Source organism: Giraffa tippelskirchi, chromosome 13 (genome assembly GCF_054371585.1).
Source record: "Giraffa tippelskirchi isolate mGirTip1 chromosome 13, T2T-mGirTip1v1.2.pri, whole genome shotgun sequence".
NCBI classification, from domain to species: Eukaryota; Metazoa; Chordata; class Mammalia; order Artiodactyla; family Giraffidae; genus Giraffa; species Giraffa tippelskirchi.
In genome coordinates, this window is record NC_137287.1 from 27,130,670 (window position 1) to 27,157,626 (window position 26,957).

The 26,957-nt window shown below is 47.4% G+C and overlaps 2 protein-coding genes across 12 annotated transcripts in view; both read right to left on the bottom strand.

Annotated features, from left to right (window-relative positions):
• Positions 1 to 26,957, bottom strand: part of ABCC1 (ATP binding cassette subfamily C member 1 (ABCC1 blood group)) — a 149,859-nt gene that overhangs the window by 107,076 nt on the left and 15,826 nt on the right. The window lies entirely within an intron of this gene.
• Positions 21,447 to 25,051, bottom strand: LOC145532048 (transcription factor BTF3-like). Of its 2 annotated transcripts, XM_081556267.1 has the most exons (2): positions 21,804 to 25,051; positions 21,447 to 21,746 (listed from the first exon to the last, which is right to left on the bottom strand). In XM_081556267.1, the coding sequence occupies exons 1-2, from the start codon at positions 22,186 to 22,188 to the stop codon at positions 21,700 to 21,702; spliced, it is 432 nt and encodes a 143-aa protein (XP_081412393.1). In that variant the 5' UTR covers positions 22,189 to 25,051; the 3' UTR covers positions 21,447 to 21,699. The 2 variants fall into 2 exon arrangements, with proteins under 2 accessions (XP_081412393.1, XP_081412392.1); XM_081556266.1 differs by having other exon boundaries at positions 21,447 to 25,051.

A 26,957-nucleotide genomic window follows, 5' to 3' on the forward strand; every position in this document is an offset into this window, starting at 1 on the left:
AAAATATCTCCCTGTAGCTTAACTTCCTTTCTTCTTAATGATGAATGAAACTGAAGATTTTGCCACTTGGTGTGTTTAAAAGCAGTCAGTTTCTTCTCCTTAGAGGAAAAACCATAGGCTTAAATACCTATGCATTATTAAATGGGACAGATCTGAACACCCATCTCCCCTGGGTAACAACCTCCAATAGTTTCCGGTCACCTTTCGGAGCCAATCCTTGCTTGCTTCATGAGGCCTTCCACATCCACCACATTCAAGCTCCATCTATTTCTTCTACGGTTTCTCCCGCCCCATTTCCCAATGTGTTAACTTGGCTATTCATTCAAAGGAGTATTTATCAAGCCTGTGTCAGGCACTGCTCAAGGAACTAGAGATTTAGGAAGGCCTGTGGTCCCTGCCTTTAATGCATTCTCCAGTTGCTGATCCAATGATTGGTGCTTTGGGATATGTCTTGCTAGATGCTCTTCCTGTCTTTCCATAGTAACAAACTCCTATTCATCCTTCAAAATCCAACTCAGAGACACCTCCTTTAAGAAGCCTTTCTCCTGGGCTTTCCCGGTGGCTCAGTGGTAAAGAATCCACCTGAAATACAGGAGACACAGGTTCAATCCCTGATCCAGGAAGATCACACAGGCTGTGATGCAACTAATGCCCATGTGCCACAACTACTGAGCCTGAGCTCTGTAGCCCAGGAACCGCAACTCCTGAAGCCTGCGTGCTTAGAGCCCGTGGCTCTGCAACAAGAGAAGCCACCACGGTGAGAAGTCCATGCACCGCAACTAGAGAGTGACCCAGCTCACCGCAACTGGAGAAAAGCGGCAACAAAGACCCAGCACAGGCAAAATAAATAAATAAACAAAATTATTAAAAAAAAAAAAAGAAGAAGCCTCACTTCCCAAACTATGAGAACAGCTCCCCCACACTGCAGTGATGACTTACTTGCCCATCAGTACCTCTGTCCTGCCAGGACTTCTGACTCTTCTCCTCACCCAGCAGGGACCCAGAGGTTACTGAGTTAACAAATGACCCAAACCATGCTTCCCCTCCTCAGCATTATTTCCTACTTTGTTTTTCAGAAAACAATCTATCCAGGTAGAACTTGACTATGACCCAGGCTTTCTGGTCGGATGCATGTGGATTAAAAGTCAGGCACTGACCGCACTTGCCCCTGGGCGGGTCACTTAATGTCTCCAAGACTCCATCTCCTTACCAATGTGGCCAGGGAAACACACAGGCCTGGAAGAAGTATCAAACGGGACTGTGCTTTGCACCAGCTGACATGATCTAGAGATAGTACGTGGTGGCTATTAGATGCAGACCAATAATTAATAATAATCACCACCGCTACCCTCGGCGCTGCGTAGCATTAGGAAGCTTCAAGGACAAAGAAAAGTTCAAGTTCGGAAGTGAGCAAGCAGAAACTCTGGAGCACCCGAGGACACAGAACTCCGGGGAAGGAGAGGTCGGAGAAACACTTAGCAAAGGAAGGGGTTTATTCTCCAGAAGGCAGCTTCCTCCTCAGAGCCAGATGGCCAGCCCTGACTGAGAGGGCAGAGGCAGAAGGAGGCGGGGTTTGAGAAGAGGAAATTTGACCGGGACCTTGAACTTGCACCACCCTAAAGGCCATGACCACCCACCAACAGTGGACCTGACCACAACTGTCACAGCAGTGATGTAACAAGGTCAGGGGCCTTTGGTGTGTTCCTCACTGGCCAGGTCTCTGATGAATCTTTGTCCAAAGGGGGCTTCCCGGGTGGCTCAGTGGAAAAGAATCTGCCTCCCAATGCAGGAGGCCAGGGTTCAATCACTGGGTGGGGAAGATCCCCTGGAGAAGGAAATGGCAACCCACTCTAGCATTCCTGCCTGGGAAATTCCATGGAAAGAGGAGTCTAGAGGGCTACAGCCCATGGGGTCAAGAAAGAGTCAGACAAGATTTAGTGACTAAACAACTGTCCAAGGGAACTGACCGCTGCCCCCATACCCTTGGTAACTCCTGGAGACAGGCAGTGGGGTCCCCTCTACTGAGGGTTTCCGGGGGAAATAGGGAATGCTGAGGGCCATTAAAAGGCTTAAGGAAGGAGGATTCATGGAGACTACCAGCCACTTGCTGCCCCCAATCCCAGAGATGACAGCTAACCCTAGTCTTCCTCCCCAGGGTCTCTGCCTCCTCACACAGGGAGTTCCGGAAATCAAGCTGGTTGGAACACTGCCCCGATTCTGCTGAGCCTCCATCAGTTCAGTTCAGTCGCTCAGTTGGGTTCGACTCTTTGTGACTCCATGGACTGCAGCACGCCAGGCTTCCCTGTACATCACCAATTCCCAAAGCTTGCTCAAACTCATGGCCATAGAGTCAGTCATGCCATCCAACCATCTCACCCTCTGTCGTCCCCTTCTCCTCCTGCCTTCAATCTTTCCCAGCATCAGGCTCTTTTCCAATGAGTCAGTTCTTCGCATCAGGTGGCCAAAGGATTGCAGTTTCAGCTTCAGCATCAGTCCTTCCAATGAATATTCAGGATTGATTTCCTTTAGGATGGACTGGCTGGATCTCCTTGCAGTCCAAGGAATTCTCAATAGTCTTCTCCAACACCACAGTTCTTAAAGCATCAATTCTTCAGCACCTAGCTTTCTTTATAGTACAACTCTCACATCCATATATGACTACTGGAAAAGCCATAGCTTTGACTAGATGGACCTTTGTTGGCAAAGTAATGTCTCTGCTTTTTAATATGCTGTCTAGGTTGGTCATAGCTTTTCTTCCAAGGAGCAAGCATCTTTTCACGGATGTAGTCACCATCTGCAGTGATTTTGGAGCCCCAAAACATAAAGTTTCTCACTGTTTCCATTGTTTCCCCATCTATTTGCCATGAAGTGATGGGACCAGATGCCATGATCTTAGTTTTCTGAATGTTGAGTTTTAAGCCAGCTTTTTCACTCTCCTCTTTCACTTTCATCAAGAGGCTCTTTAGTTCTTCACTTTCTGCCATAGGGTGGTGTCATCTGCATATCTGAGGTTATTGACATTTCTCCCGGCAATCTTGATTCCAGCTTGTGTTTCCTCCAGCCCAGTGTTTCTCATGATGTACTCGGCATACAGGTTAAATAAGCAGGGTGACAATATACAGCCTTGACGTACTCCTTCCCCAATCTGGAACCAGTCTGTTGTTCCATGTCCAGTTATAACTGTTGCTTCTTGACCTGCATACAGATTTCTCAGGAGGCAGGTGAGGTGGTCTGGTATTCCCATCTCTTGAAGAATTTCCACAGTTTGTTGTGACCCACACAATCAAAGGCTTTGGCATAGTCAATAAAGCAAAAGTATATGCTTTTCTGACTCTCACGCTTTTCTGATGATCCAATGGATGTTGGCAATTTGATCTTTGGTTCCTCTGCCTTTTCTAAACCCAGCTTGAACATCTGGAAGCTCATGGTTCATGTACTGTTGAAACCTAGCTTGGAGAATTTTGAGCATTACTTGGCTAGCTTGTGAGATGAGTGCAATTGTGCAGTAGTTTGAACATTCTTTGGCATTGCCTTTTTTCGGGATTGGAATGAAAACGGACCTTTTCCAGGCCTGTGGCCACTGCTGAGTTTTCCAAATTTGCTGGTATATTGAGTGCAGCACTTTCACAGCATCATCTTTTAGGACTTGAAATAGTTCAACCGGAATTCCATCACCTCCACTAGCTTTGTTCATAGGGATGCTTCCTAAGGCCCACTTGACTTTGAAATCCAGGATGTCTGGCTCTAGGTGAGTGATCACAACATCGTGGTTATCTGGGTCATTAAGATCTTTTTTGTACAGTTCTTCTGTGTATTCTTGCCACCTCTTCTTAATATCTTCTGCTTCTGTTAGGTGCATACCATTTCTGTCCTTTATTGTGCCCATCTTTGCATGAAATGCTCCCTTGGTATCTTAATTTTCTTGAAGAGATCTCTAGTCTTTCCCAGTCTATTGTTTTCCTCTATTTCTTTGCATTGATCGCTGAGGAAGGCTTTCTTATCTCTCCTTGCTATTCTTTGGAACTCTGCATTCAAATGGGTATATCTTTCCTTTTCTCCTTTGCCTTTAGCTTCTCTTGTTTTCTCAGCTATTTGCAAGGCCTCCTCAACCATTTTGCCTCTTTGCATTTCTTTTTCTTGGGGATGGTCTTGATCTCTGCCTCCTGTACGAAGTCAGGAACATCTGTCCATAGTTCTTCAGGCACTCTTATCAGACCTAAGCCCTTGAATCTATTTGTCACTTCCACTGTATAATTGTAAGAGATTTGATTTAGGTCATACCTGAATGGTCTAGTGGTTTTCCCTACTTTATTCAATTTAAATCTGAATTTGGCAATAGGGAGTTCACGATCTGAGCCACAGTCAGCTCCACTGCTGGGAAACAAAATTCAGCAACAGGAGACGCAGTCTAGAACATGAACATCAGCCTGGCCCAGGCTCTGCATTTCCAGGGCTCTGGTCCAAGAAAATCTTAGAGAAAGAAAGGGCATCCCCAACCCCTGCAACTGAGGTTTTTCTTCGCAAGACACCTTCGTCACCCTTTTATGTCCCTCTCCCCCCAGCGCTGAAATTCAAGGATCTGTGGGACACGGTCCAAGCCTGCTTGGCCCACAAACTTTGGGAGTTCATAAAACTTCTATTGTGTGGTGTCACGTAGTACTCTTACCTCACTCAAAGCCAGCATGTTCTGAGCACGAGGGGCCATGCCCATCACTCAGCCCTCAGGAGAAGCAGCACTGCTGTTATCCCCATTGCACAGATAAGGAAACCGAGGCAAGATAAGACATTTTCGAAAAAGTCATGCTGCAGTGAATATGAGTTGTCCAAGGCCCACACATATTTTCCCTTCTTTGATAACAGCAGGAGCTCTTGTTCTTACACAAATCCTTTAGTCAGCCACATGCTTAGGGCAAAGCTCCAGGGAATGAGTCTGCTAATCAGCAGCTCCAGAATGTGGTCCAAATCAATCCAATCACTGCAAGGACACATGCTCCCTTGTCCGAAGTGATACAGAGTGAGGATGTGGGGTTTACAGGTGTCTTAGCCATTTGGACATGAGTTTGAGCAAGCTCCGGGAGACGGTGAAGGACAGGGAAGCCTAGCGTGCTGCAGTCCATTGGGTCACAGAGTAGGACAAGACTGAGCAACTGAACTATAACAGCCTTTTATAAGGAAAGCACCTAGAGTGGGGAGTGGAGGGAAGGGGTGGTACCACTAGGGCATGTTCACACATGAACATGAAGCTGATGGCATGAAAGGCAGAGATGAAAGAAATTGGAGCTTGCTGTTTTGTAGGCTGCTGGATCAAGCTTCACCTGTAGCACACCCTCCCAGTGAATCTCTCCAATAAATTCAACTTTTACACAAGTTTGAAATAAATTTACTCTCACCTACAACACAAATCATCCTAGTAATACAAGTTCTGATCCACTGCATCAACTTTTATTCAACAATACAATTCAGAATTTGACACAAGTGAGTTTAGGCCTCAGATACACCATTACTAGTAGCATACTGCTGGGTAGGTTGCTGTTCTCTCAGGCTTAAAAAGCCTACCAGCAAAATGGGAGGTACTATCATCTCCTTCATGGGGAATCATAAATAGCCCTAATAAATGTTGATTATTACTATTATTTATAAGCTCTTCAGCTGAAATTTTGGAATTCACTTTTCTTCCTATTCTCTTTTTTCATCACCCCTCCTCCCTTCCCCTCAAAACTATCTGTCCCCTTGTCCCTTTTCTTACAGTTCCAATTTTCTTCTCTGTTTGCTGTGTGACCTTAGACAAGTTATTTAACCTCTCTAAGCCTCACTTATGACTATGGCTAAGAATCAGTTCAGTTCAGTCACTCAGTCATGTCCGACTCTTTGCGACCCTATGGACTGCAGCACACCAGGCTTCCCTGTACATCACCAATTCCCAGAGTTTACTCAAACTCATGTACATCGAGTCAGTGATGCCCTCCAACCACCTCACCCTCTACCATCCCCTTCTCCTCTCGCCTTCAATCTTTCCTAGCATCAGGGTCTTTTCCAATGAGTCAGTTCTTAGCATCAGGTGGCCAAAGAAAGTATTGGAGTTTCAGCTTCAGCATCAGTCCTTCCAATGAATATTCAGGACTGATTTCCTTTAGGATTGACTGCTTGGATCTCCTTGCAGTCCAAGGGACTCTCAAGAGTCTTCTCCAACACCACAGTTCTAAAGCATCAGTTCTTCGGTGCTCAGCTTTCTTTATAGTCCAATTCTCACATCCATATAGGACTACTGGAAAAACCATAGCTTTGACTAGATGGACCTTTGTTGGCAAAGTAATGTCTCTGCTTTTTAATATGCTATCTAGGTTGGTCATAGCTTTTCTTCCAAGGAGCAAGCATCTTTTAATTTCATGGCTGCAGTCACCATCTGCAGTGATTTTGGAGCCCCCAAAAATAAAGTCTTTCACTATTTTCATTGTTTCCCCATCTATTTGCCATAAAGTGATGGGACTGGATGCCATGATCTTAGTTTTCTGAATGTTGAGTTTTAAGCCAGCTTTTTCACTCTCTTCTTTCACTTTCACCAAAAGGCTCTTTACTTCTTCTTCGCTTTCTGCCATAAGGGTGGTGTTATCTGCGTATCTGAGGTTACTGATATTTCTCTCAGCAATCTTGACTCCAGCTTGTGCTTCATCCAGCCTGGCATTTCGCATGATGTACTCTGCATATAAGTTACATAAGCAGGGTGACAATATACAGCCTTGACGCACTCCTTTCCCAATTTGTAACTGAGTTTCCCCCTCAGTTAGTCTCTCCCATCAGGAAGCTTCCATAAGCCTCTTATCCTTATCCATCAGAGGGCAGACAGAATGAAAACCACAGTCACAGAAAACTAACCAAACTGATCACACTGACCACAGCTTTGTCTAATTCAATGAAACCATGAGCCAGTAGGGCCATCTAAGACAGACGGGTCATGGTGGAGAGTTCTGACAAAACGTGGTCCACTGGAGAAGGGAATCTCAAACCAGTTCAGTAGTCTTGCCTTGAGAACCCCATGAACAGTATGAAAAGGCAAAAAGATAGGATGGCTAAGAATACTTATCTCCTATAGCTATGGGTCCAGGGCTCAGTGTCATATATTAACACTCAATAAAGAGTTATTGTTACTAACCTTAATTCTTACATCAGTAATAAAAATAGATGAATTTTACAGCATTATACTCAATATGACAATGTACTGATAATAATACCACCTAGCTTTAACTGAGCACTAACTATATGCCAGGCACTGCTTCCATGCACTTTTTGTAAATAAACTCATTTAATCTGCATGATCACATAGAAGGGAGATTCTGTTTTCACCCCCATTTGGTAAAAGAGGAAACTGTGACACAGAGAAGTTAAATAATTTGCCTGAGATCACAGTTTGTAAGGGATTTGGCTGGCGCTCATACCTAGGAAGCTTGATTACTGAGTTGCCCCACCCCTGACAGCAACTCCTAGTGATGGGCAATGTAAGAATTTTAACAGGATTTTCTGGAGCACATGCCTTTACCCACAGGGTATCTGGGCCAAGAAGATATGATGCCCCCAAACACCAAGTTCAGAATCAGTTACCTGTATTAGCTTCCTACAACTGCTGATACAAATTATTAATACCATAAACATCAAGGTTTAAAACAACACAGATTTTTTTTTCCATCCCATAGTTCTAGAGGTCAGAAATCTGAAATGGGATTGTCCAGGCTAAAGTCAAGGTGCTGTCAGACCTGAATTCCTTCCACAGACTCTCAGGGAGAATCTATTCCCTGGCCTTTTCCAGCTCCTAGAAGCTGCCCACATTCCTTGCTGATGGCCCATTCTTCCTTCTTCAAAGCCAGCAGCGTCTGGTCACGTCCTCCTCAGGCTGCCATCTCTCTGGTTCTCCCTTCTGTCTCCCTCTTCTGCTTTATAAGGACCCTGGTAATTACCTTGGGCCCGCCCAGATAACCCAAGACGATGGCACGTTTTCAAGGTTAGCTAGCTGATGAGCAACCCTAGTTCCACCTTCATCCCTCTGGCCACGTAACCGTAACACATTCACAGGTTCAGGGGATTTGTTATAGCCATCTGTGGGGAAGCCACCGTTCTGCCTACCATGCCCTCGGGTTTATTCTGGTCCATCCCAAACATTCTATGGATCTCCAGGGACACCCTCGCTCCCCTTAGCTGGGTCAGATTCAGAAGCCATCACAGTCCTGCCAGCTTCAGGCGAGACCTCACACCATCTGCTGGGATGCTGACCAGCCCTTTCAGCTCAGCTGTGCTTGTCCCAGGAGCGCCCGGGTACCACTCGTCCCCTCTGCTAGAGCCCAGGGTCTCTGCGGGGCTACCCCAACAGCCCCGGCCTGGCTAACACAGCTTCATAGACACTTGGCTGGGGCCTGAGTTGTTGTTGTTGTTTGGGTCTGAGGGGACAACAGAAACAGCCCTGCCTAGGACCCAGCTGGCAGACCTCAGGATAGGACGGAAGCTGCTGAGGGGAGGATGGGCAGACAACAGGTGGGGGGTATGATTGTGAACTTGAACTGCTGCTCAGTATCACCAGCATCGGGGAGCGGAATCGCTCTGATGCTGTTGAGTAACGAGGACCTACCAGTACCACGCTGTTCCCCGGGGCCTGAACATCCGTTTTCCCATTCAATTGTCTCAATAACTTACAACCATCAGGTTTCTACGGCTTGATGGACAACTATTAATCATGAGATTCCCATGTGCCAATACCTTTCAGAGGTAAAGAAGGTTTCCATTCTCAGTTTCGTTCTATTACAAGATGTAGCCACTAAACAAACAACTCTTTGTATGTCTAGACAACAAATGCCCTGATGGAAGAGTCAGGGCAACAGAGGATCACAGTGGGCGCTGGATGCTCCTTTTGTATCAGGTGGACAGGAAAGGGCTCTGGGCCAAGATGACCTCTGAGTGAAGACGTGAAGCAAATGAAGATAAATGTGCTGCCTTCTACTTTCTATGAAAAGAGAAAGACTGAGGGCTGGTTAAGGTTCTTAGTAGCATGTGCCAGGACTGATCTAAGTGCTTTACATCACAAACAACTGTAGGAGACGGCCTAGAGAACAATTAAACCCATCTTACAGATACAGAAGCTGAGGCTGAGTCCTATAGCCTGTAGGCAACATGAATAGCCAAGAATTTGAATTTCAGTGCAGACGTTTCTATATACATAGAAAATGCATTGTTTGCAATTTTTGTCATATGCATGTACCACTATTCCCATTTAAAATTAGTATCAAAGAGGATATAGATGCTTGACCAGGCAGGGAAATTTTCTTAGCAGGAGACAAGAACAACAAAAGCTAACATTTTGTTAACATGGAGAGTGATTATCTTCAGGGGGTAGGGCTGAAGCTAGAGAGGAAGGCGACTACTAGTTTTTGTTTTATTTCCTTTGTACTGTTTGAATTTTTTTTACTCTGCATGTATTACTTCTAAAAAATAACAAAAACAAAACTAGTTCACACTTTAAATAAACAGCAGCAGCGGGAGTTTATTAAATGTAGAAATTTCCAAATGCTGAGCTGGGAATAAAGAAAAAGCACATATTTTGGAGCTGCCTATTCTATTAGGACATAGTTGCCACACCAGACCCTATGCGTGGACTTTCCAGGTGGCACTAGTGGTAAAGAATCTGCCTGCCAATGCAGGAGATGCAGGTTCGATCCCCGGATAGGGAAGATGCCCTGGAGGAGGAAATGGCACCCCACTCCAGTATTCTTGCTTGGAAAATTCCATGGGCAGAGGAGCCTGGTGGGCTACAGTCCACGGGGTTGCAAAGACTCGGACACGACTGGGCACACAATGCTTTCTAAGGGTGAGTCCCTTTAAACCTCACAAGAGCCCTGCAAAGTCGGGACTGTGAAAACTCTACCTTTGCAGAGAACTGTGAGGCTCACAGAGTTTACAGAACTGACTCAGGGTCGCAGAGCCAGAAAGACGCAGGCAGCATGGGGATTTGAACCCACACAGAGTCTAACACTGAGTTCTTAACTTCTGGGCTCCACCATCTCTCAGCCAGGTTCTTGGAACGCTAAGGGCTTTGTAAGGCCAATGGCCCCACTATCCAGCCAGAGGCAGCCTGGAAGGCAATGCTGTCCTCAGGCCTTGGGGATTCCAAGCTCATCTGTACAGAATGGAGAAGCAAGGTGCTGACTGAGACACAGAAATCTTCTATAACTCATCCCCTCAGTGTGAGCAATGCAGAGTGATGGTTAAGAACCATGGTTCAAGGTCTGGGTTCTAGTCTCCTTCAGGTCACTGATTACTGCCCCCAAACAAGGCTTCTCAAGCTCAGTACTACTAACAATTGGGGCTGGAACATTCTTTGTTTCAAGGGGCTGGCCTGTGCACCGTACAGTGTTGAGCAGCATCTCTGATCTCCACCCGGTAGAGGCCAACAGTGCACATTAGACTGAATCCCCACAAACCACCCTAGGAGGCAGGTATTATAATTAAACCCATTTTACAGAGTAAGAAACTAAGGTCACATAACCTGCAAGTGGCATATACAGCCAGCTGTGACAATTAAATGTCTCAGAGATTGCCAAACGTCCCCCTGGGTGAGTGGGGGGAGAGGGGAGCAAACTGCTCCCACTACACTAATGCAGTGGCCTTGCCAAGCCTGGGTTTCTTTATCTGTGAAATGAGACTTAATTCCAGGACCTTCCTATTGTAGAATGATCAAAAGGGTGAGATGGTCCAAAAGGTTCCAGTTTCAGTTCTTGGCCAAGAGGCTAAATCAACAAACACAAGTGCAAGGTTTCATTTATTCATTCGTTCAATTACTCCATCATACAAGAATATGTACTGAGTACCTACTCTGTGCCAAGCTCTGGGCTCATCGTGGGGACACAGGGATAAATCAGGCAGAGACCCTGCCTTAAGACTCACAGTCCCTGGGAGATATAAGGTCACGAATCAAAACATAATTACAAAGGACAACGCTTCCTGGGAAGGGGAGAAATGATGGAACAGAAAATACCAGGGTGAAGGTCTGGGAAGGGTCAGGAGCAGCCAGTCGCTCAGAGATAGGGGAAACATGTACGAGGAGGGGGAAGAGACCCCGGTGCCTGTCCACCCTTTCAGAAATGGAGACGTAAGAGAAGGAGGGGAGAAAGGAAATAAAATGAACACGAACAGCAGCACCAGCTACAAAGCATGGGGGCCCTGGAGCCGGTGAGCCTGGATTCAAATCCAGTTGCCACTTGGCTCTCGACCTTCAGAAAATTAGCTCATCTCTCCCGCCCTGGCCTCTCATCTGCAGAATAGGACTAATAATGGCATTAATACTCAGATCCCCTGTGGGCAGGGGGTGGGGGGGAGAACTTGGCTTGCTGGAGGGGCCCCGTCAGCAGCAGGGGCTGGGATGCTGGGATGGAGATATTACAGTATGGGCTCGAGGCTCAGCGCCACCAGCCACGATACAGGGTGCAAACCCAGGGGGCTGACACTGAGCCCAATAGTAGTAACAGCAGTAATAAAATGGCAGCCTGACTGTGACACCAAGTACCATGCTCCGGGTTTAATGTGCATCAATCCATTTCACCATCACCATCACTGCCCTGTGAGGGAGGCTCTGATTATTCCCATTTCACAGGAAGGGACACAGAGGCAAACGGAGGTGAGAAGACTTGCTGTAAGGGACCTGGGCAGCACCTGGCGGAGCCCGGATTCAAACCCAGAGACTGGGCCAACTCCCCAGCAAAGGGAGGAAGGAGATCGGGAGGACCGAGCCAAGGACTGGGGCCCACCATGGACGGGCAGGGGTGGAGAGAGAGGCGACAGGCCATGGATAAAGCCCATGTGCAGAACTGTCCTGGGTGCGAGATCTCCGGCAAAGGAGCAGCTCTGGAGTGAAAAGGAAGCTTGAGAGGAAGAAAGCTGGGAGGTCCGAGATAGGCCAGGGGACCTGCTGGGCTTCGGGACCTTAATCCTGTTTACAGGGATGGCAGGGGGCCTCCAGCGCCCCACGCGGTCCTGGAAGAGAGCCGGGCAAGCACAGCAGTGGAGAAGGCAGCCGTGCCAGCATCACGCTGTGGGCAGAGCCGAAGCCCTCCCCCGCTCTGACTCACCCGAGCTAAGAATAAAGCCCAGGGACCTGGGGGGCGGGGCTGGGCGCCAGCCAGCCCTCACCCCCAGCGCCAGGGAAGGCCCTGGCCCTGCCCAGAGGAGAGCCCTAAATCCCTGCCGAATGCTCACGCCCAGGTTGCAGATGTGGACACTTTGGTGAGAAAGGGACAGGAGAGATGTGCCAAACTAAGACTCCGGCCTAAACAGCACTTTCAGCGCCAAGAAGAAAACAGCCACGCCTGCCCATCACGGGTGTCTGAGTGTCAGCCTCGGGCAGCCTACTCTGACCTGCCTTGACCCCAACCCGCCCAGCGAGCACCTCGTGGCCTCTCCAGGGCCCTTCCCAGCAAAAGCACATACTTGTCCTTGCGCTCTCTATCCAGCCCTGACCCCTTTGCCGAGACTCCTCGGATCAGACACTGGGGCTTCACTGAGCCCTCCATCTGGTTAGGGTCCAGGGACTGGTGAGGAGTCACGTGTATGCCAGGCACAGGAGCATGTCTGGGGACAAACAGGACAGACAGCGTCTCTCCATCCACCGAGCACCACTCCAGGTGCTGAGGGCCCTGCAGTGAACGGCAGGGACAAAGGGCCTGCCCTCCTGGAGCTGACAGTCTGGAGTGATGACAGGAGACAGAGCGTCAACTAGAGGGGACATATACGCGTCAACATACACGTGCACACTGTAGATTGTATAAAATACATATATAATGTCTGTGTGTGATAACAATGATCAAAAGGACTCAGAGAAGGTATAGGTGAGTAAGGGCTTAAAGGAAACAAGAAAGTAAGCTATCTGGCCATTTGGGAAAAGAATCTGAGAGAAGAGCACTCCGAGTGGAAAAAACAGCAAGTGCAAAGGCCCTGAGGTAGGAACACATCCAGCATTTGGGAGCAGTAAGAAAGAGGCCAATATGTTCCAAGAGTAATGATAGATGTGGTCAGGGAGGAAGGTGGGAGACAGGGAAGGACAGACTGTGCAGGACTCACAGGCCATCAGAGGGATTCTGACTTTCACTGAGTGACACGGAGACTGTGGATCTGATGTGTCATTATCCGCTTTACGTTTTCAGATAGTGGTTCTCAACCAGAGGCAAGTTATCCCCCAGGAGACATTTGACAATGTGTGGAGGCATTTTCAGTGTCATTCCTGAAGTGGGGCTGGGCATTTTGCAGGTGGAAGTCAAGGCTACTGCCAAGTCCACAATGCCCAGGACAGCCTCCCAGCAGAGGATCACTCGGCCTCAAATGTCAATAGTGCTGAGGCTGAGAAATCCCATTTTAATAGAATCCTGGCCCCTTACCAAGGTTAGAGGCCATATTCCCCAACCACACCCTTTATCAGGCAGACAGAGTTTCAGCTCCTCACCATGCATCACCGGGCAAGCAACTAAGCCTCAGTTTCCACATCTGTAAACTGGGAACACAAATCAGGTGATGCAAACACACAGTCAGTTGAGCATGAACCAGAGCATATGGCAGGTGGGCAACAAATGTCCCTGCTATCCTTGTTCTGACTGCCGGGGGTCCACCTCTTGCTCTGTCCCTTCCACACTTTCAGCCTCACCAAATGATTCTCTCATCCAACCAAGATGTTCTGTGCCCCCCACAACGTGCCAGGAACTGTGGTGGCCAAAGTCTGCCAAAATGCCCACCTCCCAATCCCGGAATGAGTGAGGGTATTACCATACTTGACAAAAGGGATCTTGCATATGTGATTAAGTTGAAGATCTTGAGATGCGAGATGACCCAGGTGGGCCCCATGGACCCACAAAGGAAACACAAGGGTAAAGAGAGAGGCAGGGGATTTGAAGTCAGAGAAGGAGGTGTGATGACCAAAGCCAAGGTCAAAGTGATACAGGACCAGGAGTCAACGAACGCAGGTGAGTGGCCTCAAGACACTAGAAAACACAAGGAAATGGAGTCTCCGAGAGCCACCTGAAGGAACACAGCACTGCATTCTGGCCTCTGACCTCCAAACTCTAAGCGAATAAATCTGTGCTGCTTTAAGCCCAAAGTCTGCAGTGATTTGTTACAGCAGCCACAGGACACGCATACAGCAGAGCCAGCAGGGGACAAGGGCTGGACAGGGGTGCCCCTAGCAAGAGACACACCTGCACGCCTCCACGCCCTCCTGCAGGCCCTGGCCCCTACTCGTCCTGCCCGCGCCCTGCTCTGAATCAAGGTCAGCCTCACGGCACCTGCTCCCCAGGGCACTTCCAACACCTTCCTGAAGGATGGGCTCATCCTTGTCTCCCCCTAAGGGGAGCTGGGATTGATGGAAAATATTGACTCATTTTTAGGTTCACTTTAAAAGGTCATGCATGACTCAAATTAAATTCATACATGTGTGTATATGTGTGTATGTATAGACACACACACACATACCATGGACTGTAGTTCACCCGGCTCCTCTGTCCATAGAATTCTCCAGGCAAGAATACTGGGGTGGGTAGCCATTCCCTTCTCCAGGGGATCTTTTCGACCCAGGGATCAAACACAGGTCTCCGGTATTGCAGGCAGATTCTTCACTGTCTGAGCCGCCAGGGAAGCCCCAAATATAAAGGCAAACAGTAAAAAGTTACCCTTCCTTCCTCTTCTCCATAAGTCCATCCACTCTGCACAGTCCCAACTCCCCTCCACTTGGCTGACTGCCAACCTTTTGCTATTCCAAACAGTGACACAATGAATTCCCTTAGAAATCGCTCCTTAAGCTAAAGAAAACATGGACAGCCTGACCCTAAGACCAACACGGCTTCCCTTAATCGCTCGAAAGCTCCACAGGCAGAAAGCAAGGTGGCCCAGGTTACCCATGATAACCTAGAAACACACAATGAGAATCACAACATTAAAGATAAACAGTGACCCAGGGACTCCTGTGGGAACAGAGTCTTTAAAGCATGATGAAATACACTCAAAGGAAATGCAATCACTCTGCCCCACGTTCACCGACCACAGCATTACTCAGAACAGTCAAGATGTGGACGCGAGCCGAGTGCCCATCGATGGATGAATGGGTAAAGAAAACGTGATGCACACATAGTAAAATATTATTCAACCATAAATGAAGGAAATCCTGCCATTTGTGACAACACAGGTGAACCCTGAGGGCATCACGCTGAGTCAAATGTCAGACAAAGACAGTGTTCTGTGTTCATTTACACGTGGAACCCAGAAAAACGGAACTCAAATAGGGAAGACGATGGTTGCCAGGGGCTGAAGCTGGGGGAAACGGGGAGATGTTGGTCAAAGGTTATGCTTCCAGTTGTAAGATGAGTAAGTTCTGGGGATCTGATGTCCAGGGTAGTGACTACAATTAGTAACACGGTATTGTATACTTGAAAATGGTTAAGAGAGTAGGTCTCAACAATTATCACCACAAAATGAAGACCAAAAAGGTAGTTACTGTGAGGGGATAGAGGTGGCAATTCACCTTATTGTAATGATCATTTCACGATATACATGTGGATCAAATCATCATGCTGTGCAGCTTCAAACTGCATATGTTGTATGTCCCTAATATCTCAATGAAGGTGTTAACCGGGTAGCTCAGCTGGTAAAGAATCTGCCTGCAATGCAGTAGACCCCAGTTCGATTCCTGGGTTGGGAAGTTCCCCTGGATAAGGGATAGGCTACCCATTCCAGTATTCTTCGGCTTCCCTGGTGGCTCAGTCAGTAAAGAATCTGCCTGCAACGCGGGAGACCTGGGTTCAATTCCTGGGTTGGGAAGATCCCCTGGAGTGGGGCATGACAACCCACTCCAGCATTCTTACCTGGAGAATCCCCATGGACAGAGGAGCCTGGCGGGCTACAGTCCATGGGGTTGCAGAGTCAGACACGACTGAATCACTAAGCAGAGACACAATACGGCACTAAAATCTCAGTGAAGCTAACAGCACTGCCCAAGAGAAATGTAACACAGGCCACATATGGAATTTCAGTTTTCAGTCACATTAAAAACAAAACAAAAACAAAAGCCGCTGAAATGATTGGATATGGATTTGCTGGAATAAGACACAGCCACAAACTTTTTTTTTTCCCCACTGTGCCACATGGCTTGCAGGATCAGAGTTCCCAAACCAGGATCGAACTCGGGCCCCATCAGTGAGAGCATGGAGTCCGAACCACTGGACTGTCAGGGAATTCCCTACCCATGACCTTCTGATAAATACAAAATCCTTTTGAAAGCTAACCTGAAATAATAAAAGAGTGACACACCATCAGAAGGTATGTGATTGCTTCAATGTAAACCAAACCTGACAAATGTTTATGCCACCCCAGCCTCCTAACAGGTGGCCCGATCCTCCTCCAGTCCATCCTCCACACAACAGCCAAGGGGACAGCTTCAAGCAACAACCCCATCCCATCCCAGCCTGCCTACAACACCTCACGGCAGCCTCTGGCTCTCGCCCTTGCTCGCTGTTCTTGGACCACTCGATGCCTCGGGGCCTCTGCACAGCCAGTTCCCTCTGCCCTGACTTCAACTCAGAGGCATCCTTTGATTCTGCGCCGAAACATCCCTTCCTCGGGAGGCCTGCCCAACCCTCAAGCCCTGTTCAAACAAACTCCTCATTGAACTCCCTTTCCTTTGGGCACTTACCACACTCCGTTCTTACATTTCTTGTAGATATGATTTATTTGTTAACATCATATATTATTCAGCATTTTATATTTGTTACGGAACATGCAAAAATATAGTATATATTATGTATACTGTGGGCTTCCCACGTGGCTCAGTGGTAAAGAATCCGCCTACCAAGCAGGAGACATGGGTTTGATCCCTGGGTCGGGAAGATCCCCTGGAGAAGGAAATAGCAACCTGCTCCAGTATTCTGGTCTGGGAAATCCCATGGACAGAGGAGCCTGGCAGGCTACAATGAGTGGGGTCGCAAAAGAGTTGGGACATGACTTGGCGACTAACCAACAATAATATATAATGTATGACTGAGATAAACCATATGAATTACCAGGTAGGTCACAGGCTGGCAAACTACAATGCATGTGCCAGATTCGCCCAGATTCCTGCTTCTGTACAGTCCCCAAACTAGGAATGGACTCTATGATTTTAAAATTTTAAATGTTAAAAAAAAAAAAAGACAATTTGCTTTTTGCCAAGGGTGTGGCTTGATTTTGCCTCTTGTCCTGCAAAGCCTGAAATATTTACAACCTGGCCCTCCACAGAAAAAGTCTGCCAACCCTGGATACAGGCCAAGAAACACTGAATGCATTTCACATGGCTCCATCGAATGCTGCTGATTTTTTTTAAACATTTATTCTTTTGACTTATTTTTTGCTGCATTAGGTCTTAGTTGCAACATGAGGGATCTTCGTTGCGGTGCACAGGCGTAGTTGCCCCTTGGCGTGTAGGATCTTAGTTCCCCAACCAGGGATGGAACTCACATCCCCTACAATGGAAAACGGATTCTTAACCACTGGACCACCAGGGAAGTCCCTGATGCTCCTTTTTTTTTTTCCTTCTGGACCAAGTCTTCTTTGTACTTGGCTGTATTCTCACTCCTTTGCTAAATCCTCTGATTTAGTCTTAGAAACAAAGAAGTGTTGGGGGCCCTAAGGAAGGTTCTAACTTGATGGTACAGAGTCAAACTAAAAGAAGATATGCCCATTTGTAATCACTAACTTTAATACAGTCTAAATAAATTAGACTCATGTTAAGAAGTCTTACATTTCAAGTTATTCATTCATCTACAAATATTTAATAATGGTCTCCATTTTAGGTACTTTTGGCATCATCTTTAGAATTGCTTTAGAATCACAGTGGAATTTCTCAGTTTTTTTTTTTTTTCCGCAAAGTGATGTCTTTGTTTTTATTTATTTTTTTCAATATAAATTTTATTTTTTTATTTTATTTTTTTTTAATTAGTTTATCTATTTTTTTAACTTTACAATATTGTATTTGTTTTGCCATACACTGACATGAATCCACCATAGGTGTACATGTGTTCCCCTTCCAGAACCCCCTCCCACCTTCCTCCCCATCCCATCCCTCCCAGTGTACCAGCCCCGAGCATCCTGTATCATGCATCGAACCCTGATGCTGCTAATTTTATATGTTACTTTTTCTGCATCCCACTCTCCCACCAGACTGTCAGTCCTAGGTCTGGTTCCTTGATGTACCACTCCCTGTTTCTTCCCTGCAGGCCCTGGCATGTGGTAAGCACTCGTAAGCATCTGTGGAAGCCACGAGCAGGCACCGGAATGAGTCTCAGCAAACTGCAAACTGGATGCAGCCACCATGTGTGATCCCACCGGGCACATGCTCCACCAGGTCTTAAGGACACAAAGACAGACAAGTGGAATGATGGGATGCTCCAAATCGATAGCAGTGATGGACCTACAGCTCCGTGACTACTAAAAGCTGCCAAATTATACATTTTAAATGGGAAAATTACATGACATGTGAACTATTAATATATCTCAGTAAAGCTGGTTTTTTTTTTTTTTTAAAAAAGGATGAATAAGACCCAGGATCATTTTAACTCTGTTAAGTTTTCACCTTACATTGTTGTTATTGTTAAGTTGCTAAGTCATCTCCAACTCTTTGCGACCCCATGGACTGCAGCATACCAGGTGTCCCTGTCCTTCACTATCTCCCGGAGCTTGCTCAAACTCATGTATGTGCAGTCAGTGATGCCATCCAACCATCTGATTTTCTGTCATCCCCTTTTCCTCACGCCTTCAATCTTTCCCAACATAAAGTTCTTTTCCAATCAGTCGGCTCTTTGCATCAGGTGGCCAGAGTATTGGAGCTTCAGCATCAGTCCTTCCAATGAATATTCAGGGTTGATTCCCTTTAGGATTGACTGGTTTGATCTCCCTGCAGTCCAAGGGACTCTCAAGAGTCTTCTCCAGCACCACAGCTCAAAAGCATCAATTTTTCGGCTCTCAGCCTTCTCTCCTTACATATGCTGTCCTTAAACCTAACAATCTTCAAAACAAATTAATAAATATACATAGACCCTCCCTCCCTCACTTCATCACCTCAGTAAGAGGACACATCTAGAAGGGATGTTTGCATTTTTTTCTCATTAAAGAAAAAAAAATTAATGCAATGTCTTTTCCTGTTGCTGTCTTGCTTACAACTAGATTATCTGCTCCCTTAACCCAAGGTTCCTCACCCTCACCCTAGTGACATTTGGGACCATTTTAATTCCGTCTCGTGGGGCTGCCCTGTGCATTGTGGGATGTCTGGCAGCATCCCTGGCCTCTACCCACCAGACACCAGCAGCATCCTCTGCCCACTCCCAGTCATGATGTCCCCGAGAAGCTTAACTGCCCCAGTTTTGATCCACTATCGTAGCAGCTTTTCCATCTGGCCCCACTCCTGCCACCGATACCCAGTGACTCTGAAGACCTGCCCACCTGCCCATTCATTCATGCGTGTGTCACTTCAGTCATGTCCAATTCTTTGCGACCCTATGGACGGTAGCCCACCAGGCTCCTCTGCCCGTGGGGTTCTCCAGGCAACACATTTACTAAACCCCACTTTGTATCAGCAGTGAACCAGAAACATCTGCATTTGTATCCTGCTCTCAAGAAGTTTAGAACTTTGTGCAGCAGGTAGGGCAGGCAGGTACATAAATGGGTAAAGGATTTTCAAAGCCCTAAGTGCCATCGAAGACATACACATAAACGGCAAGATGTTTTCAGAAAAGGGAGAAGGGTTAATTCCAAAGCAAACAGGAAGAACACTCAGCTTCCCCCTCCTCCATGGCAAGGACAATAATACCTGCTTTTTGGAGCCATCATGAAGACTGAATCCACACAGCATGTTATTTCATCTTCATCCCCAACCCTTTGGAGTGGGTACTATTGTTCCCATTTTGCAGAGGAAGCGACCAAGGCACAGAGAGGTAAAGGAACTTGCCCAAGGTGGCACAGCCTTGGGGCCAAAGCAGACTTTAGCCAGCGGGCAAACTGGCTCACTACGGCAGGTCCTACCTCCCTGAGAAAATACACACGCGACAACAGACGGGTCCCCAGCCACCACTCCCTCGATGAAAGTTACTGTCACTGTACTTTCCACTTGGGAACTCAGCAGGCTACCACCTGTAGGCAAAATTTTAAAGGGAGGGGCCCCAGGTTTGCTTATATGGAGACAGGAGGGAATAGCACTCTAAGAGGAGCCCTGGGCAGGATGGAAGGTAGTTACTAGACAAGCTTGGGGCGTGAGTGCAACAAATAAGTGGAACAAAGTACTAGGAGGGGACTGGGTGACAAACAGGGCAGGGAAGGCAGGCCAGGGCCTGAACGAGTTAAGCAAAGTAGAGCAGAGATTCACTGAGGATTCCACCAGCAAAGTGCTGCATCACCAACATGCTGCAAAAGCTCCAGGGAGTTGTGAAACCCAGAGAGAAAATTCCTGGCTTACTCTTCTCATTCCCTTCTCTTGAATCAGGCCAAGAACAGGAAGCTGGGAAAGCCACCTCATATGCAAAAAAAAAAAAAAAAAGTCCCCTGGAGACACTCGGTCGCAGTCCTGCCCCACAGCCTTCCAACCCAAGGAGTTCCAGCTCGCTCACCTCCCCATCCCAGGGTCCCTACACCCAAGCGCTACCTGAACTCTGGGCTCCACGCCCGTGCCGGAGCCATCACAGTGGAGACAGCCCAGAGCAGGCCCTGTTGAAGGGAGGACTGCAACTCAGTGGCCAAAAGCACAAGCTTTGGAGCAGAAGGCCTTGAATCCCATCCCCAAGGCTTCCTGACTGTGTGGCCTTGGGGCAGTCACTCCACCTCTCTGACTTTAAGCCACTCATCTCTGATTGGACTATTGGCAGTCAATGTCATGGGACTTCCCCGAAGGTCCGGTGGTTAAGACTCTGAGCTTCCACTGCAGGGGCACAGGTTCGAGCCCTGGTCTGAGAACTAAGATCCTATGGGCCATGCAGCGTGGCAAAACAACAACAGAAACCAAAAGCACTCGGTGTTGGGGGAGGGGGTGGCCACAGGGGGGTTAAGCATGCAGCTGCTTCTTCTACCATATTACTGTGGTTGCTGTTCAGTGGCTCAGTCGTGTCCGACTCTTGTGACCCTGTGGCCTGCAGCGTGCCAGGCTTCCCTGTCCTTCACTATCTCCCTGAGCTTGCTCAAACTCCTGTCCATCAAGTTGGTGATGCCATCCAACCATTTCATCCTCTGCCGTCCCCCTTCTCCTCCTGCCTTCAATCTCTCCCATCAGAGTCTTTTTTTTTTCTGTCATTTTAAATCTTTAATTAGATTCCACTCATGATTATCAGTCATATTACATGCCACGATTAGCTTTCTATAAACAATTTTGCCTGCTGTGTACAAATTGGTACCAATGAAATAAAAAATACAACCATATACTAGGCAAAGAATTTTATTTATCTTTGTCTCAAATTTTATTCTTAGGCTTCTTCAGCTTCATTAGCTGCAAAGATGAATTGTATATAAGCAAAAACTGAAAAGAGCTGCAGTGTCCAGGGGCTTAGGCTTAAAAATATTAGAGATCTAGATTTTATCAGATCCATAAACAAAATTTTAAAAAGCAGTCATAATATAAAATAGCAGCTCCCAGTAACTTCTTCAAGATTTATCTTCTTCAGAAGTTAACTCAATTCAGTTTGCTTCATTCTTGGAAGCCTCATCAAAATTCTCCACAAGATCTGGAACTTCATCCTCCTCCTCCTCTCCAGCGGCAAGTGGTGCTTTTCCATCCACAGATTGTTTGGGCAGAGCTTCAGCCAGTCTCCTTAAACTGGTCAGACTGTTGGCACCAAGTTGGTTTGAGATGCTGGGGAGCATTTCTGTCAGTTGCTTTGTCTCGGCGTGGCCTGTAATGGTGAAAGTGTTTGCTGCCAGAGATGCCTGAACTTTAGGGTTGTTAAAGTGGATCACTGTTCCTTGATTTGTGAACATATTCACCTCTTCAATACCAGAGATATTGTTTACCCCTAACTTCTTTAAAGAGAACCGAAGTTTTTTGTCATCTGCTGTGGCTGTTCTATGAACCACCTTCTTCTTTCTGCAAGCAGTTCCTTTCCCACCAATGCGCACTTGTGCCTGCAGTTTGGCGAGTTTCTCTTGGTTCATGATAGTTTCTTTCATCTTGTTGGAGCGGAAATGGGACCACGCGGGGGACTAGGGTTGACGCTCAGGTGGTCTCGGGCAGACCAGCTGAGGTTAGGCTCACACACGCGGGGACGCAAGATGGCAGCTCTCCCATCAGAGTCTTTTCCAATGAGTCGGCTCTTTACATATTATTATGACTGCCACTGTTATCGTCATTGTTGTCGTTATTATCATTTCAGTGAGGACAGCTGCTCCTAAGCCATGTGCCGGAATGCTGAAGCCTCCCCCAGGAGACTTTCTTTCATCTCTCCGGCTCCAGGCTTAGTCATCTGACACAGTCTGTTGGAAAAGACTCCACTCTGTCCCACCCAAGTCCTCCTACCACAGCCACTAACCTGCAAGCACCTACAATATGTTAGTCACTCTGTGTCTGACTCTTTGTGACCCCATGGACTGTAGCTCCTCTGTCCATGGAATTCTCCAGACAATAATACTGGAGTGGGTTGCCATTCCCTTCTCCAGGGGATCCAGAGCCAGGGATCAAACCCGGGTCTCCTGCATCACAAGCAGATTCTATACCATCTGAGCCACCAGGGGAGCACCTACAATGGCCATTGTCACACAGGCCACTATGGCGACAACCAGGGACACTCTCATCACAGTGGAGATGGTGCCACCCTTGAGAGCCTAGACCCTGGGCCAAACATCTGGAATCCCATCCCAGCTCTACCATGTATGAGCTGCAAGATCTTGCGAAAGTCACATAACAGCCCCAGGTCTCAGTTTCCCATCTGTAAAATGGGGATGATAACAATCTATTAACCTCATAGGGCTGTTCTGAGGATTAAACGGAAATTGTTTCATACACGGCTGGGGACTAACGAGCACCGTTGAGTATTAATCATCAGTTTCACTGGATCCTGGAAGGCATAGTTGCGCCCCCACTTCGGCCCATGATACTCTCTTTGGCCCCTGACCTCTGATGCTCCAGCCTCAATGGTCTCCCTGTTGCTCTTCAATCGCACCCAGCTTTTCCCCACCTAGGGCCTCCCACCCGCTGTTCCAGCCTGGAATGCCTGTGGCCTAGCCAACTCCTCCTCCTGTTTCCAGCAATGCTGGAGGAGAGAGGCTACCTGTCTCAAGTGCCCCCTTCCTAGTTCTTCACTAGGACCTAACCCTGTGTATTTCCTTCCTTTCCACGTTTATGGGGCAGCACAGGACACGAGTTAGCATCCACACTTGAGCCAGACAGCCTGGGTTTGGATCCAGCTCTGCCATCTACCAGCTGGGTAACTTCCCCTCTCTCTGCCTCTGTTTCCCCATCAGTCTCTACTCCACTATCGTCAGGATGGAATCATCAGGACTTACAAAGAGCTTAGCACAGTCCTCAAGAGGTTCGGAAATGCCCCACAAGTCAGCACTCTCAATTAGCTCCCAGCCGAGTTTTAAGTGTCCCTCTTAGAGACAGCCTATAACCTCCCCACAGTATGACCAAATTCACCTGTGTACAGGAGGCGCTCATTGAGGACTTGTTCAACAAACGAAAGGAGGGGGTGAATAACTATCTGCCGAGCAATCCAGAAACACACAAAGAAAAGCCGGAACCTCTGTCCCTGCCTGTGACCCAACAATCCCAGCTATGGGCACGAGTCCAAAGGAAATAACCCAAACAGCAAGAAAAGAAACAATTTTCACGTGCTGGGCCGGTCTCAGTGACAACCAGGAAGCTCCCAGGCACACAAGAGCTGAGCAAACAGTGGCAGGGGATCCTGCTGAAAACGACCCAGCTGTCACGAACCAGACCCGGTGCCACCTCTGGCCCTGGAGAAGCTGCCAGTAGAGGGGGGCAGGCACTGACCACCCAGCCTCATGCCCTCTAATGAGGGTTGTTTGTGTGGTTTTTTGTTTGTTTCTGGCCATGCCGTGCAGCATGAGGGATCTCAGTTCCCCCAAAAGGGATTGAACCCGCGCCCCCCTGCAGTGGAAGCTTGGAGTCTTAACTACCGAACTGCCAGGGAATTCCTTCTGACCAGGGTTTTTAACCCGCATGTGAAAGGAGACCAAGAACAAGAGCAAAGACACCATCTACAACCACCCAAGAACTGTGGTTAAGGGTCAGGGAAAGAAACACTTGGTGCTGAAGGTGAAAAGGGAGGTGTCTTTTTCCGGAGTGGTTTAGAGACCCTCAGACCCTTAAATAGCCCCAGGTGTGGTCTCAACCTGTCTAATCCCTGAAGCAAACCTCTGAGGACACAGGTCCTATTACTAGTCTCCACTCTACAGATGCTTAAACTGAGGCACAGAACAAAAGGCTTCCTGACCTGGGCCAAGGAGATGGTGTTACCTGGAAGACCAGAAGTGATCTGTGGCTAACTCAGGGGCCAGTCAAGGGGCCCACATTGCTGTCCAGTACTTTTTCCATTTCCACTTCCTCCTGGATCCTCAGATTTCACTTTGGACCAGAGCGGGAACTGCTATGTGACAATGACTGATGATGAAGATGGCAATAACAGCAATGGCGAGCAACAGTAATGATAACATCACTTCACAATCATAGGAGCAGCACCTTAGCTATATATTAACTCATGTAACTTTACCACTCTAGGAAGCAGGCACTCCCATCACCCCTGGTCTGCACAAGTGAGAAAACGGAGGCAGAGAGAGGCAAAGTCATTTTACCAAGGTCACACAGCAGGCAAGCAGCAGAATCAGGCATCCGAATAGAGGTTACACCAGCTCCCCATACGGCTATTTCACTCTCAACATCTTCCCAACTGGCCTCCACGAGGCAGGGAGGCTGCGGTCTCACTTACACTTAGCATTGGACCTACAGCAATAAAAGGATTCATACACAGAAGAGGGAGGGACCAGAAACTATTATCGTACTGCATCGATTCGAAGACCCGTGTTTCTTCACGCGGTATCTGTGTCTCGCGATCAGTGCATCCTACAACCTCTGCCAGCCATGCTTTCCTAGCCCAGCATCTCTGAAATTGGGATGCAAGTCACCACTGCCGGCCTCGTGGATCTGATGAGACGAGGCGTGCCTCTCTCAACGCCCCAGCCTCTTCTCTAACCTTACTGCACATTAAGGATGGCAAGAGACTTTTTTTCTAAGTTTCCAGAATCCAGAAGGAGAAATGAATGTAACCCTCACATCTTAGCAAAGCTAACCCCTGAGAGGCAGACACCACTCCCACTCCCTCACTGCAGCTCCATAACAACTCAATTAACTTTAACGGGGGTGGGGGAGGATGCGTGTAATTGTCAAGCTACCTGACCAGGCCACCCCGGGCAAAACTACCAGCAGCTTGATCTGATCATCTCCACCTGCCAGCTGCCTTCTTGTCTCCACAGCTCCTTCCACAGGCCCATGCCCAGGCCAGGTTGTTTTTGCCAAACCCAGGCAGAGAGGAGACAATAAAATCTCCTACTCCAACTGAGTATGTACAGCCCTTTCCAAAAGGCCATGGTTTCTGCCTAGCTCCACAAGAGAAACCCTGTCTGCTAGCACAGTGTTCTTTCTGAAACATGTCCTCAGATAGGACTTGCCTGGGAAAGGGGATATTATTTCAACCACTTTCAGGTCCACAAGCTCCCTTCTCCCCAGTTTCTGTAAGGTACTTGGGGAGGAGCAATCTGCTGAATTCATACTCGCATGAACTACTTCTCGAGTTTACTGGAGATCGGACTCCTTGGCTGTGGGAACAGGCCTGAAAACTACAAGCAGGCTTCAGATGTAAAGTGTTCCCTGGCCTCTACCCACTGGATGCCAGGTGCGACCACCAAAAATGTTTCCACTGTTGGCAAAAGTCCCCTGGGGGCAAAACTCCCTGGAGGGGAGAACCAGTGAGCTCGTCAGTTTGCAGAATATCCTATGTTTTCCTTTGGTGGTGACATATTTAATAGCTATTAGGTAAATACAAGAATATGACCAACCTGCAACTTCACAGACATTCTAAAGTGATATGAAACTTCTTTGCGGGGGGGATAAATTTACTCAGGTTACAAAAAAGTGGACTTATTTAAATTACTAAATAAGTATGTGGCAGACACTACTGGCTAGCTTACTCAACAGTCTTTCCCAACTCCCTTCTGTTTTGCTGCCTCCCACTAAAGAAGCATAAAACCAAATGCTCTTTTCCTACCTCCTTCATAGCTAGAGGTGGCGATGAGATTTACTTTCCTGAATAAAAAAGAGGTAAATGAAACTGGTGTGTTCCTTCTTTCCTCCTACCTTGAACCTAGATGTGACGGTTAGAGCTACAGCAGCCACTCTGGGGCCTTGAGGGAAAGACAAAGAAAATGGTGTCAGTCCACTGGGTTGCTAATCCAATGACAGCAACTTGTCAGAGGTAGTGGACCTTGTGATATGTAGAAAAATAGATACCTTAATGTTTAGGCCACTGGAGTTACACTTTGTTTCTTGCAACCAAATGCAATCCTAACGGTGATGCAATGAGATATAAATGTCAAGACCATGAAGAATACGCACAAACAAGTGAGGGTGAGACAGCAGAGAAGAGGGCAGGCACTGAGGTCTAACTGGAGGGTTTGAACACTATCTGTTTACATCCCCTGCCAGCTGTGTGAATGTGGGCAAATTTAACTGTGCCTCTGTATCCACATCTAAAAAAGGGATCATAAGAGCACATACTCAGCATTACTGTAAGCCAAAAACAAACCATTTACAGAGAAGGATTTACTACTTGACAGAATAATCCTCAATGTATGTTATTTCTAAAAATGAATTCTTACCAAAGTCACCCAGAAAAATAGGAATACAGACGAGAATTGATTTAGTC